We start from the raw sequence: 14,035 nt of genomic DNA, 5'->3' as shown, positions 1-14,035 counted from the left end.
CAATCTTAAGCACTGTGTGCTTACATTGTGTAAAACCAATCTAAAGCACTGTGTGCTTGTTTTGTGTGAAATCAAACTTAAGCACAAGAACGATTGAAAAAAAGGTTCAGACATGAATGTTTATTACCATAGCCAAGCATGATACAGTAAAATGATTTCGACAGATTCAGTAAAACAAATAAAATGGTAAACAAATATTAAACAGTAATAATGCACTTATAAGTACTGTACAAGTAGTATTAACTGTACTGCAAGTTGTTTCACAACTTGATATGTGTGCATTATGCAAAAATAGGAAATAATTCCAAGTGTATCTGATGCATCAGAATAAAATTATTATATGAACTTTCTTAAGAATTAAAAAAATATAAATTTACAACAAAAAATTAACTTCATCTATACAATGTTTCTTTTTTATAGTACCACTTTTTCTGCAGTATAGAACTCTTTATATCTTATTTATAATTTATACATTTAAAGCACTGTTAACTCTACAATATCCACAACTATTTGCTATTGCTAAATACAAAACTTGTGTTCCTTTCACACAAAGAAAACCAGAACTTTGGAGTTAACACAAGTTTGAACAATTGTGAGCAACACCCACGGTTAGAAACATGAAAGAAAACGCTAATATATGCACTGGTTACCAAACATTTTTTTTGGTATATAGGTGTTGATTTCAATGTCATGTCAGTACTGGCCATACGAAAGGGGCAATACAATACACATTGCAGTGAAATTCTATCAAATTAATAAAATGTAGCAAAACATTATCACTCGTGCGAAATACTTTGTGCAAAACAACTACTAAATTTTTAGTACAAATTTTATATTAAAAATTGCCAACATATTTTTGTTTGCTATGCCTATAAAAACTGACCATGGTAAAATTAAGGTTACACATTATTAGCTTAGTACTGTAACACCCTGTATGCTATTCATTTGTAAACATTCAGAGGGGAGTTACAAAAGCAACATTTACACTTGTTTTATTACCACATAGAAAGTTGACGCATGATATGAATTATAATTTCATTAAGTTTCATAAAAGAATATTTGTTGGTTCTAAATTTATGATGAGTTATAGAAATTCATGCATGTAACTTATACAACACAGCTCCCACATCGTCGAAAAGCTTGGCTGCACATCTACACTCCAAAGTCAATCTTTTTACAAAGTTGTGTTTACAAGCAGTAGGGGATATTATGCGCACAAAAATCGTGGAAAGAAGAATAACAAATAAGATAATGAAAAAATATCCCAACAATCACAAGAAGTTATCTGCCAAGGTGCGGATAACTAATTATCCTCACAGATTTCCTCATCTTCACAATTGATTTAATTAATTTCCTGTATATCACTGTTGTTCATATTTTATATGAATAAATTATATAAATAAATTTGACAGAAAAAATTCTAAACTGGCCATAATGAGAAAAGCAACACAACCGTTTACTGCATACAATAGTTTATCCTTTGGACTAGAAATGTCTCACGATAACTACTGAATAACAAATGTTGTATTAAAACAGCACCAGATGTACTAATATTTTATACATTTTCCAGACTGTAAAAAGCTTTCTTTCAGCATTTGTTTAACCAAAATGATAGCGAATTTTGAATAGATACTGACTTGACAGTAATGTAACGTTTGTTTTAGCACCAATGAAATTGAAATTTAAACTTGAAAAATATTGAGTTGAAGCATAAAGCCTCATAAATGTGTTTAATCTACCGTTGCCATTATTCTGTACGTAGAATCATTGCTTACGGATATTACATTTGTTATGTAATGCATAAGCAATTTCTATACTACTTGTTAGGAGATGAATGCTGAAAGAAAAGGTTTTCTGTAAAATACAAAAACTATTAAGGAGATGCTTTCACGACCTAACAAAGTGTCCTTTAATAGGTGTGTCCCCTGTATAGTGGTAAGCTGTAGTATATACTGCCCGTGTTTATTTCAAGGCAGTGTCCTCTTAATAGGATGTCCTACTAGGGGTTCAACTGTATTATGAAGCATGGTATTAAATTAATTTAACACCCAAATAAAACTATAAGAAAATAGCACATTTAAGTATTAATTGTTAGTAATAGATAGATAGCAACATGTTTCAAAGGTTATTCAATACTCACTAAATCTCTATGCCTGTCAGTAAAAACATATAAGTCTAAAAGATATGTTGGGCTACAAAAATCCACTCCATTGTGTGAAATTTGTATCTTGTAAAAGTAAAACTAATTGTTTTTGGTGACATAGAATAGAATAATAATTTAAAAAAGGATATGGAATACCATGGGTATGTTAGGCTTCATTTCTCAATTTGAAATTAAAATTATAAATTAATAACTTTGATATTTTGTTCTAGGTTTAAATCCTATAAGCTCTAACAATATAGCTATATTTTCAAAAAATTGATCCGATTTTATAGTTTATTTTAAAACAATTATTATTCTTCTTTTAATGGCTTGTATTAAATTTGACAGAAAAACAGGCTTTTGTTTCTAAAGCTTCAGCACAAGTGTATTCAAGCATTCTCACGGCAACTTCTCCCGCTATAAATCTTCCTCCGTTAACCTACGAGTTGACCTACGCATCCGTGATGCCAACATCAAACAAATATGCGTCATAATTTAACATATATGTAGCATGTTACAACACCACCTTTGTACAGTTGTGCTATCCTCCGGGTTTCTGGATTCATAACAACTGTATAGCATGCTTATATGGTTGAGCATCAACCAGACGTCTCTTCTGCTAAGATTGAGGTGGTGCCTGTGGCTTAACAAACCTCTCTGGTGTGGTACTAGCTGCTCTGTGTCTCTACAAAAGAATAGATCAAACTGAATTTGTTAAATATTGGAAACATCAATGGAAAATCAATAGCCGCTCTGTGCTGTGTCTCTACAAAAGGATAGATCAAATTGAATTTTGGAATTTATTAAATATTGGAAACATCAATGGAAAATCGCTAGCAAATATAGATAACATTGGATTTTGGAATTTATTAAATATTGGAAACATCAATGGAAAATAAATAGCAAATATAGATAACATTGAATTTTAGAATTTATTAAATATTGGAAACATCAATGGAAAATCACAACATTTTTATTGTAAAATATACAAAACAGAGAACATTACATACAATAAAATATAAAAAGTTTTACTGTAATGAAATATTAAAGGACATTTGTATTTAGTTATATCTTATTCAGTGATTTATTTAGTAAATGAATTAAGGACACGCCAATGTAAATCGTATAGTGCATTCTATTTTACCGTAAACAGTAGTAAGATAAATATTAACTAGACATGAAACTCGTCACTTTGACGAGTTAGTTATCCGCACGAGAAACGCCACGTGCACGTCATACGTTGGAATATTGCACACAGAAAAAGATTATGGCATTATGACCTGAACTGAAGAATATCATATATTGTTAGTGCTGAATTCTGTCTATTTTGTGTCATATAGTATATACAGTATAATCTGTATACATATTACATACAGTGTAGAATAGGTGAAATTACGGGACCAACCGTTTATTCCAATTTTTAACATGGCGACGGTATTAAAATTAAACACTAAGATAGCAATTTCGGAAGGACATTATCTCACCAACAACACATTAACGTGTAGAAGAAATTTGAATACGTAGAATATGGATGCGTGCTCGTTTAAATGTGATGAACCATGACGCAAAATATGAAAATACGACTTTTTTTAATCAACTGGCCATATGATGACTTCACAACATCCGATTGGCAAAATGTTCACATTAATTCGTATCTACAGTCCAATAGCTTCCAGAAAACGTTTTAATCAAAATTATCACTTTTTGTTCTTACGAGCTATAACAGATTAAAATTTACTGTAAAGATGAAATTAATGACCCTGTTAATTATAATTTTTAGGCATGATGACGTCAACAAAATTAAAATATTTTTAATTAATGCGTAAGATAGTTGATTGACCTAGACAATATTAAAATCTCGGAGAAAACGGAATACAGATAGGCGTGATGCGCTCCATTGAATATGATGAGCAATAACAAAAGAGACAAAAATCTTATATTTTACATTCGTGTGGCCATACGATGACGTCACAATGTCCGGTTAGCCATATTGTTTCATGATCCGATATCTACAACTCATCAACTTCCAGAATATGTAATTAAAAAAAAGTTCACCTCGTTGTTTAGAATCTATGACTGTTTAAAAAAAGGCATAATTTTGACGAATTTTTGAACTTTTTCATCAAAAACGCACGTAAATTATTCAATTCAACGTGCCCGTATGACGTAATTTTAAGTCGAAATTGTTTAAAAGTTGGTAAAATTACTAGAAAAGGCTGAAAAAACATAAATCACGCAAAAAAAATTGTTTTCAACGCTACGTTCGCACCATGCGCGTAAAAAAATGCGCGCGCGTGGGAATTTTTGACATGCTCAAAATGACATGAAATGCGTAGAAAGTTGATTAGAAATTGATTTTTCGCATTTTGAAATTTTAAACGCGCGTGCACGCGTAACTTCGTGTGAAACATGCCATTTTTTCCCCATAGTCAGTTAGCGCAAGATATAACTTAAACTTTTGTTAAGTTTCATAATAAATTGTTATATGGTTTTCGATCTATGTTAAATACGCGAAATTCGTAAAAACGCGCGTAAGTCATGTTGCGCAACTCTGAGGTCATTCAAAATAGGAGGTGCACAATTTCACGTAAATGCCCACATGTTGACAAAGTTATGAAATGTTATGTTTACACGTTTTTGAGTTACGCGAGACACAAAAATGACAGAAAGAAAGAAGAATACAGAAAAAAAAAAAGATGATGAAACAGGACAGTTACAAGGAGTTATCCGCTGAATGCGGATAACTAATAAACATTTTAGCTGTCAGAAACCGTTTTCTCTATTAAAATTGCTACCTGTCTTTAATACATTTATTCAATGACACAATTATTCAGAAATGAATTAAGATTGTACAGTAACTGTCAAACAATCAATCAATTTTATGATGACTTATTAAAGATACAAGAAAAAGAAAATAATGTTATTATTAATAATAAAGAATTTGCATGTCAAACTTACCAGGTGACTAACAGGTGGAGATGTTCCAAATGACATTGGAGATGGGGTACCAGCCGAGGCTGGGGTACTTCTACTGGCTGGAGAGGGCGGTGAAAAGGCATGCATTGCTAAATAAAAGAGGAAAATATTTTCATTTTAAGATATTTATGGGCTAGGCAACATGTGTTGTCTGTGCACACTGGGCTAGGGATTCGACAATAATTCTCTGTACCAGGCTTACTTTAACAGGACAACGTCTTGTGTGTCTAATATGCTAGAAAAAAGTTAACTAGGTTACTGTTCTAGTTTGGAAAATGCCTTACCAGGTGATGTTGGTCTGTTTGCATTAGGTGAATAAGGTATGGGACTAGAGATGGTTCTTGGACGGAGACCATGCGCTGTCATCTCGTTGAAGTGCCGTTCATCATCCATCTCCAAACTAGACTCACTCTCTGACAGGTGACGACTTAATGCTTCACGGCGCTCCTGTTCCAGAAGGAGTCTCCGTTGCAACCGAATATTTTCTTCTTTGACGCCTTTCTCCTCTTGCATCAACTGGGCCATTTGTTCAGATTCTATAAGTAAACATTTTGGAAAATGAACTAAAGTACAGTTATACCAAACCATAGCATACAATCGACACAGGTTCAAGACATTCTTCGACCATTGTTTTGGTGGTAGAACAAGTCTTCTCGGATAAGGACTTAAAACTGGAGGTCCAGTGTACAAATCTGGTATTCAAAGTCAGTTTTTTTTTTTACACATTTGATTTACATTACAGTCTATATTTAAATGAAATAAAACAAATGTCAAAACTTACTTTCCATTTGTGTCATATGAAGTTGTCGACGTAGCCTCAACACTTCCTGGCGTAGCGTCTGAACATGAATACTAAGAATCTGGGTCGTGTCCCCGTTCTTAATTTCCCGGGGAGATGGTGGAGCTGATACTGGTTCATCTAATTTTTCTTGCAAAATTCTAAATAATAAGCAATAATTAGATAGATTCGTTTATTTACTGTATTAAAATATAAACAAAGAGGTACCAACTCTCCCTTGGGCTAGTTAATAAGTAAATAAATTCTCAATTTATAGCAATTAAAATTGAATTATGTCTTTACTATACAGTAGGTACCCCCACCAGTGTTATACTGTACAATAGTGTATGTAAGTGTAAAGTGATTTTGTTTTTCCTATTCAAACAAATAAGAAAGGTTCCATTCTACTATATTCAGTGGTCTCGATGGAGCTGAAGTTGGAGTAACCTTATTTTTCACACTACATAACATGAGATCATCTTCTAACCTTTTTTCAGCTTCTAGTCGATCCATCCTTTTCCAGAGTCTGTTTACTAGAGCTTCTTGTTCCTGTTCTAGTGCATTCTCCAGATCTACTTTCTCTCGACGAAGCTTTATTAATGAAAAAGAGAAATTAGTTGGTTATCAACATTATTTTACATGTACTGTATAAGAAAGACAATTAAAATATGTTCATATTGTACCGTAAGCTCTGTCTACACTATCAAACTTTACATGAATGTGATATATTACTACCATATTTGGGATCACACTCGCCCTCCACACCCTTATACAGTAATAGGGTGTCTCAAGGGAGGAGTTCTACAGTAAATTCTAACAATACCTCTTCCAGTTTTCTTTGCTTAGAGCCAGTTTCATTCTCTAATTTATCAATCTTTCTCATCAATTTATTCACTTGATATTCCTGTTCCTGCTCTAATGTCTGCTCCAACTGAGCTTTCTCTTGACGGAGCTGAAATAAAAAAATAATAATAAAAAAATACCCTTGTACAACACAACAAAATTAATAAACTGTTCATTTTAACTAATAAAAATAATACACAGAATAATATGGAACATTAAATACAGTATGGCTACTGTACATCACTAATGACTGAGATGCTAATTTATTTTCATTAAATAAAATTTTAAACAGGCTGTCTCCAGGAAGACAGCTGAGCCATTTTGAGTCTTTACTCAGTACTACAGTACATTACCTAGTGTATTCATCTTTAGTATCTTAATAGTATCTGTGTGGCTTGACCATTTTGTTATTTCTTAATTTTTTCAAACATTGGTTATTTTTGTTTTTTCCCCTATACAGTTCATAAATATCTTTAAAATGAATCTACACTGAACATACTTAATTAATCTTATTAATGATTTTTAACGTAAAACAGTTATTATAAATATTTGAATGCACAGTTTAATAAAAGATTGGCATACTAGTAATTGTAACGATCTATGATGATGATCAAATAATGATCGAAACATTCAATCATGGCTTGTCTCTCATTATGAATCAGTTTTTATATGTTTTTTTAACATAATCTGTACTACAGTACACTACAGTATACAAGTTATTAACCTGTAACTAATTTCATTTATTTCAGTAGCGAATAAATTCTAATAATTGGATTATATTACTAAATTCAAATCTTATTAATTTGAAACATCCCTTCTCCACTACAGTAGATTGTCGACGGAAACTGCTAATCAATAAAATGAAAATAATCAATTTTCATCTCGCACTGCTTTTTCCATGATGCTGATAATTAGACACCATCATATTAAGACAAGTGTGAAAACACAGGGAGAGTATATTAATGAAATTTAAAGTAGCCATGTATGCAGAAAAATGGGTCTTCAATCATGTGGGTGGTAATATAGCAAGGTATTAAAATAGTAGTATAGGTAGTAGGTATAGTTACAACATATTCTAGGGTCGTTCTTTAGAAATAAATGAACGCTGATCGGAGATGTACATACTGTACATCCATAAGGTGTAATAAAAGCACCTTTTATCTACTGTATACCAACTTACTATAAGTTAATATATATTGACTAAAATCTGATGGTTTCCTTGGCATAATGTGATTATGTGAACATTGCATGCAGCAGATGTTGCACAAGTGGGCTTATGAACTGATGATGATGGTATTTGAAAAGAAACATATTGTATATTGAAATAATTTTCATCTGAAATTTAATACTTCTTACTATACAATAGATTGTTTGATGAATGTGTGATTGTATGTTTAAATAAATGCCTTATAAATGGAAAATTATAAGCAACCACTAATTAGTCAACATTTTAAACACTTCTTACAGTATATTACATTATGATTGCCAATATTACAGTAAATTGAGTCATTATTTAGGGTTTATGAATAAAATATAATGTAGCGGGTTACACAACAACACCATGTTTGATATTATTCATACTCGATTTTGTAGGCGGAAACATTCTCTAGTATGTAGGCGGTACCGTATTCTAGTTTGTAGGCAACAACGTACCCAAGCTATAGTTAGACCAAGCCTACTGTAGTTGTCTCGTTTGTTGAATTAATCATCAGAAAATCATCAAAAACAGTTATTATTTAATGTTACCATTTAAGTTATTGTAAATGTATGCTTTTTTTATTTCTTGAACTGTTTCATAAATAAATGTTGAATGAATGAATAAAAGTGAAAACATTTGGCAAAAGTGTCTACAGTACAATAGGTATTGTATTACGTACATATATACAGTAGTTTATAAATTGTAATACCTGAGTAAGTTTCCGTGAAAGATCGTTAGTAAGAAACTCTTCTTCTTGTTCATAATTAACAGCTAGCTTTTCTTTCTCTTTTTTCAGAACTTGAATTTTCTTCAATAGTGTATTGCTAATAAATTCTTCCTCTTGTTCTGCCTGTACTTGCTGTGAAACAAATTTAAAATATTATTTCATTTATAACATCCGGCCTATATAAAAGAAATCTTTATTCATACAAAAACACACACATTACTAGGCTAGAGCTAAGTTAGCACCTACCTACAAACAATTTACAATTGAAAATGAATAGCCTACTAGGCCTACTAGAGGCCTACACAAATACAGAGAATCAGCAAAGAAAGTCCTGAATTGTCGACCGCATTTTTACAAAATCACCATAACATATTAACACTTTAATTTATCAGAACCGATTCGATTAAATATAAATACATATTATGATGTCCTATATTAAATATAAAATCAGACGTGGGCCTAGCCATATCCCTAGGCCCAACAAGGTTATACTTTTATCTCATTAAAAAGGCACTGAGAGCCCATACGTACAATGTTCACGCTCGCTTTCTTCAACTCTTTGTTATCGGCCTGCAGAGATTTGCACTTTAATTTGTACGTTTCCACCTCGATTTTCAACACTGTGTTTTCTTGTTCCAGTGATTTAATCCTATTGCACAATTCTTCCTTTCTTTTAGACGAAGATGGTGTCATTTTAATACTATCTGTATCACTTTCAATCTCGCTAGCACTCGTGCTATCAGCCATGTTGCTATCCATGGCGCTGCCTTCTTCTCTCTCTCTCTCCCCCCCTCGATCCTCAGTTCAGCAGCAGCTGCTGACTCGCGTCGTCGCGAGGACGTTGATGATTCGCTCGAAGTCCACAACAACAACAAAGGTCAAGGTGGCATGCGGATGTGTTGTTTATTTATGTTGTTGTTTATTATACGTGAAAAACACAGCTTGTGTCAAGCTAGCCGACAATAAGCCAGCCGACAATAAGCCAGCCCACTTTTATTTTTTCCAGCCGACAATAAGTATGAAACGCCGTTTGTGTATTTTTCACATTTTCAGTATTGCTTAAGGTTTTTATAGTACAGTATTAGAAATTCAATATTTGTGAGAAAATGGCGGATTGCTCCTGGGAGTCACTTGGTGGGATTATACTAGGGGACCTCCTTAATCGTCAAGTATAAGTTAGAGTAGAACCGCTGGTCCTGTTTACTCAGCCCTCATCTTTTAAATCTGAGTGTAACTCAATTACGATTTTTAATATTATAGTGAAATTTGATACTGTATTTGTGAGAAAATGGCGGATTGCTCCTGGGAGTCACTTGGTGGGATTAAACTAGGGTACCTCCTTAGTCGTCCAGTATAATTTAGGGTGGGACCACTGGTCCCGTTTACTCAGCCCTCATCTTTTAAATCTGAGTGTAACTCAATTACGATTTTTAATATTATAGTGAAATTTGATATTGTATTTGTGAGAAAATGGCGGATTGCTCCTGGAAGTCACTTGGTGGGATTATACTAGGGTACCTCCTTAGTCGTCCAGTATAAGTTAGAGTAGGACCACTGGTCCTGTTTACTCAGCCCTCATCTTTTAAATCTGAGTGTAACTCAATTACGATTTTAATATTATAGTGAAATTTGATACTGTATTTGTAAGAAAATGGCGGATTGCTCCTCGGAGTCACTTGGTGGGATTATACTTGGGTACCTCCTTAGTCGTCCAGTATAAGTTAGAGTAGGACCGCTGGTCCTGTTTACTCAGCCCTCATCTTTTAAATCTGAGTGTAACTCAATTACGATTTTTAATATTATAGTGAAATTTGATACTGTATTTGTGAGAAAATGGCGGATTGCTCCTGGGAGTCACTTGGTTGGATTATACTAGGGTACCTCCTTAGTCGTCCAGTATAAGTTAGAGTAGGACCGCTGGCCCTGTTTACTCAGCCCTCATCTTTTAAATCTGAGTGTAACTCAATTACGATCTTTAATATTATAGTGAAATTTAATACTGTATTTGTGAGAAAATGGCGGATTGCTCCTGGGAGTCACTTGGTGGGATTATACTAGGGGACCTCCTTAATAGTCCAGTAAAAGTTAGAGTAGGACCGCTGGTCCCGTTTACTCAGCCCTCATCTTTTAAATCTGAGTGTAACTCAATTACGATTTTTATATAGTGAAATTTGATACTGTATTTGTGAGAAAATGGCGGATTGCACCTGGGAATCACTTGGTGGGATTATACTAGGGTACCTCCTTAGTCGTCCAGTATAAGTTAGAGTAGGACCGCTGGCCCTGTTTACTCAGCCCTCATCTTTTAAATCTGAGTGTAACTCAATTACGATCTTTAATATTATAGTGAAATTTGATACTGTATTTGTGAGAAAATGGCGGATTGCTCCTGGGAGTCACTTGGTGGGATTATACTAGGGGACCTCCTTAATAGTCCAGTATAAGTTAGAGTAGGACCGCTGGTCCCGTTTACTCAGCCCTCATCTTTTAAATCTGAGTGTAACTCAATTACGATTTTTTATATAGTGAAATTTGATACTGTATTTGTGAGAAAATGGCGGATTGCACCTGGGAATCACTTGGTGGGATTATACTAGGGTACCTCCTTAGTCGTCCAGTATAAGTTAGAGTAGGACCACTGGTCCTGTTTACTCAGCCCTCATCTTTTAAATCTGAGTTTTTACTCAATTACGATTTTTAATATTATAGTGAAATTTGGTACTGTATTTGTGAGAAAACGGCGGATTGCTCCTGGAAGTCACTCGGTGGGATTATACTAGGGTACCTCCTTAGTTGTCCAGTATAAGTTAGAGTAGGACCACTGGTCCTGTTTACTCAGCCCTCATCTTTTAAATCTGAGTGTAACTCAATTACGATCTTTAATATTATAGTGAAATTTGATACTGTATTTGTGAGAAAATGGCGGATTGCTCCTGGGAGTCACTTGGTGGGATTATACTAGGGGACCTCCTTAATCGTCCAGTATAAGTTAGAGTAGGACCGCTGGTCCCGTTTACTCAGCCCTCATCTTTTAAATCTGAGTGTAACTCAATTACGATTTTTTATATAGTGAAATTTGATACTGTATTTGTGAGAAAATGGCGGATTGCTCCTGGGAGTCACTTGGTGGGATTATACTAGGGTACCTCCTTAGTCGTCCAGTATAAGTTAGAGTAGGACCGCTGGCCCTGTTTACTCAGCCCTCATCTTTTAAATCTGAGTGTAACTCAATTACGATCTTTAATATTATAGTGAAATTTGATACTGTATTTGTGAGAAAATGGCGGATTGCTCCGATCCTGGGAGTCACTTGGTGGGATTATACTAGGGGACCTCCTTAATAGTCCAGTATAAGTTAGAGTAGGACCGCTGATCCCGTTTACTCAGCCCTCATCTTTTTAAATCTGAGTGTAACTCAATTACGATTTTAAATATTATAGTGAAATTTGGTACTGTATTTGTGAGAAAACGGCGGATTGCTCCTGGAAGTCACTCGGTGGGATTATACTTAGTAGAGCAGTTAACGCCATAAAAATAGCCAAGATGTGCACTTTATTACCAAAGCATGAAAGTTTCCACAAAGTGTCTTTGATGTATATAGATTCAAAATATCGGGGGGTGCCAACGTCCGGTATGGCGGCCATCTTGATTTCAAAATGGCCACCATAAAAAAAAAGTGTTCATATCTTGGCAACTATAAACAGTAGAGACTTGATTCTGGTGTTAAATTGTTCACAAACCACATATTTCTATTTGCTCTAATGAAAAGTTTCGTCCAAAAATTACCGGAAATGACGTTTCTTCCAGTTTGACCTTTGACCTCTTATCTGTATATCTCAGTAACTACTGATCATTTTCAATCGGTTTATGTGTCATTTTTTTCAAAATAAAGACATTTATATTTGTAGTAATGAAACATTTTCACATAAGATGACTGGAAATACAATTTATAACCTTTGACATATATAATTTTGTGAACATACTGTATGTGGTTAAATTGGTATAAATGCACCTAATTTTTTTACCGAAATAAATGACACGGAATTATTATTCTGAATTTTTAACTTTTGATGTGATAGGATAGGCATAAAGTATGACAGATCACTGAGCTCATCTATGCCGACATGTTTGCTAAACTGTGATGTGTCAATCGTTTTTTCGTTGCATCTAAAAAAATGTACTCCATTTTTATGGTAATGGGCCTTTGCTGTTAAACCTTTCATCTGAATCCTTTTCCTCGATTTTCTCTAGTCATTGATTTTTTAGCAAAATCTGAACTAAATCAATTCGTAAAAGACATCTCAATATACCTACAATATACTGTTCTGTACAAGACCTGTTTAGGCATCCACCTGTGGACTTTCACTTTAAAGGTCTTGGTTTCCTAATCATACAAGAAACAATGTCTAATTTAATCAATCAAATTAGGGGGTCAGACAAAGAAGGGGGTGTAAGACCATCCACAGACAAAGAAGGGGGTGTAAGATCATTCACAGACAAAGAAGGGGTTGTAAGACCATCCACATACAAAGAAGAGGGTATAAGACCATCCACAGACAAAGAAGGGGGTGTAAGACCATCCACACACAAAGAAGGAGGTATAAGACCATCCACAGACAAAGAAATAAGACCATCCACAGACAAAGAAATAAGACCATCCACAGACAAAGAAGGGGGTGTAAGACCATCCACATACAAAGAAGAGGGTATAAGACCATCCACAGACAAAAAAGGGGGTGTAAGACCATCCACAGACAAAGAAGGGGGTGTAAGACCATCCACACACAAAGAAGGGGGTATAAGACCATCCACAGACAAAGAAATAAGACCATCCACAGACAAAGAAGGGGGTGTAAGACCATCCACAGACAAATTAAAGGAGTGCAAGACCATCCATACACAAAGGGGTGTATAAGACCATCCACATACAAAAAAGGGGTGTAATACCATCAACGGACAAAGAAAGGGGTGTAATACCATCAACAGACAAAGAAGGGGGTATAAGATCACCCACAGGCACAGAAGGGGTATAAAACCGTCCACAAAAAAAGAAAGGGGTGTAAGACCATCCACAGACAAAGAAGGGGTGTAAGACCATCTACAGACAAAGAAATGGGTGTAAGACCATCCACACATAAAGAAAGGGGTGTAATAATACCATCAACAGACACAGAAGCGGGTAAAGACCATCCACAGACAAAGAATGGGGTATAAGATCATCTACAGACAAAGAAGGAGGGTTAGGACCATATTAACCGAGGAAGCATACAAAAATAAGATGCAATCAAAATAGGCCTACCCCTTGGAAAACAATAAATTGTAGAATAACTGTGGCTTACTTTGTAAGATCATTAATAATATATTGATATA

The 14,035-nt window shown here is 34.3% G+C and overlaps 1 protein-coding gene across 1 annotated transcript; it reads right to left on the bottom strand.

Annotated features, from left to right (window-relative positions):
• Nucleotides 1-102: 102 nt before the first annotated feature.
• Nucleotides 103-9,744, bottom strand: LOC140051141 (coiled-coil domain-containing protein 6-like). Its single transcript, XM_072096264.1, has 8 exons — nucleotides 9,197-9,744; nucleotides 8,648-8,797; nucleotides 6,721-6,849; nucleotides 6,385-6,488; nucleotides 5,901-6,058; nucleotides 5,404-5,655; nucleotides 5,102-5,208; nucleotides 103-2,828 (listed from the first exon to the last, which is right to left on the bottom strand). Exons 1-8 carry the CDS (start codon nucleotides 9,422-9,424, stop codon nucleotides 2,763-2,765), a joined length of 1,194 nt encoding a protein of 397 aa, XP_071952365.1. The 5' UTR covers nucleotides 9,425-9,744; the 3' UTR covers nucleotides 103-2,762.
• Between the last annotated feature and the right edge of the window lie 4,291 nt (nucleotides 9,745-14,035).

The sequence above is a fragment of the Antedon mediterranea genome, chromosome 6 (genome assembly GCF_964355755.1).
Source record: "Antedon mediterranea chromosome 6, ecAntMedi1.1, whole genome shotgun sequence".
Lineage (NCBI taxonomy): Eukaryota > Metazoa > Echinodermata > Crinoidea > Comatulida > Antedonidae > Antedon > Antedon mediterranea.
Note: the sequence above shows the minus strand (reverse complement) of the source record. Positions and strands in the feature narration are given on the sequence as shown.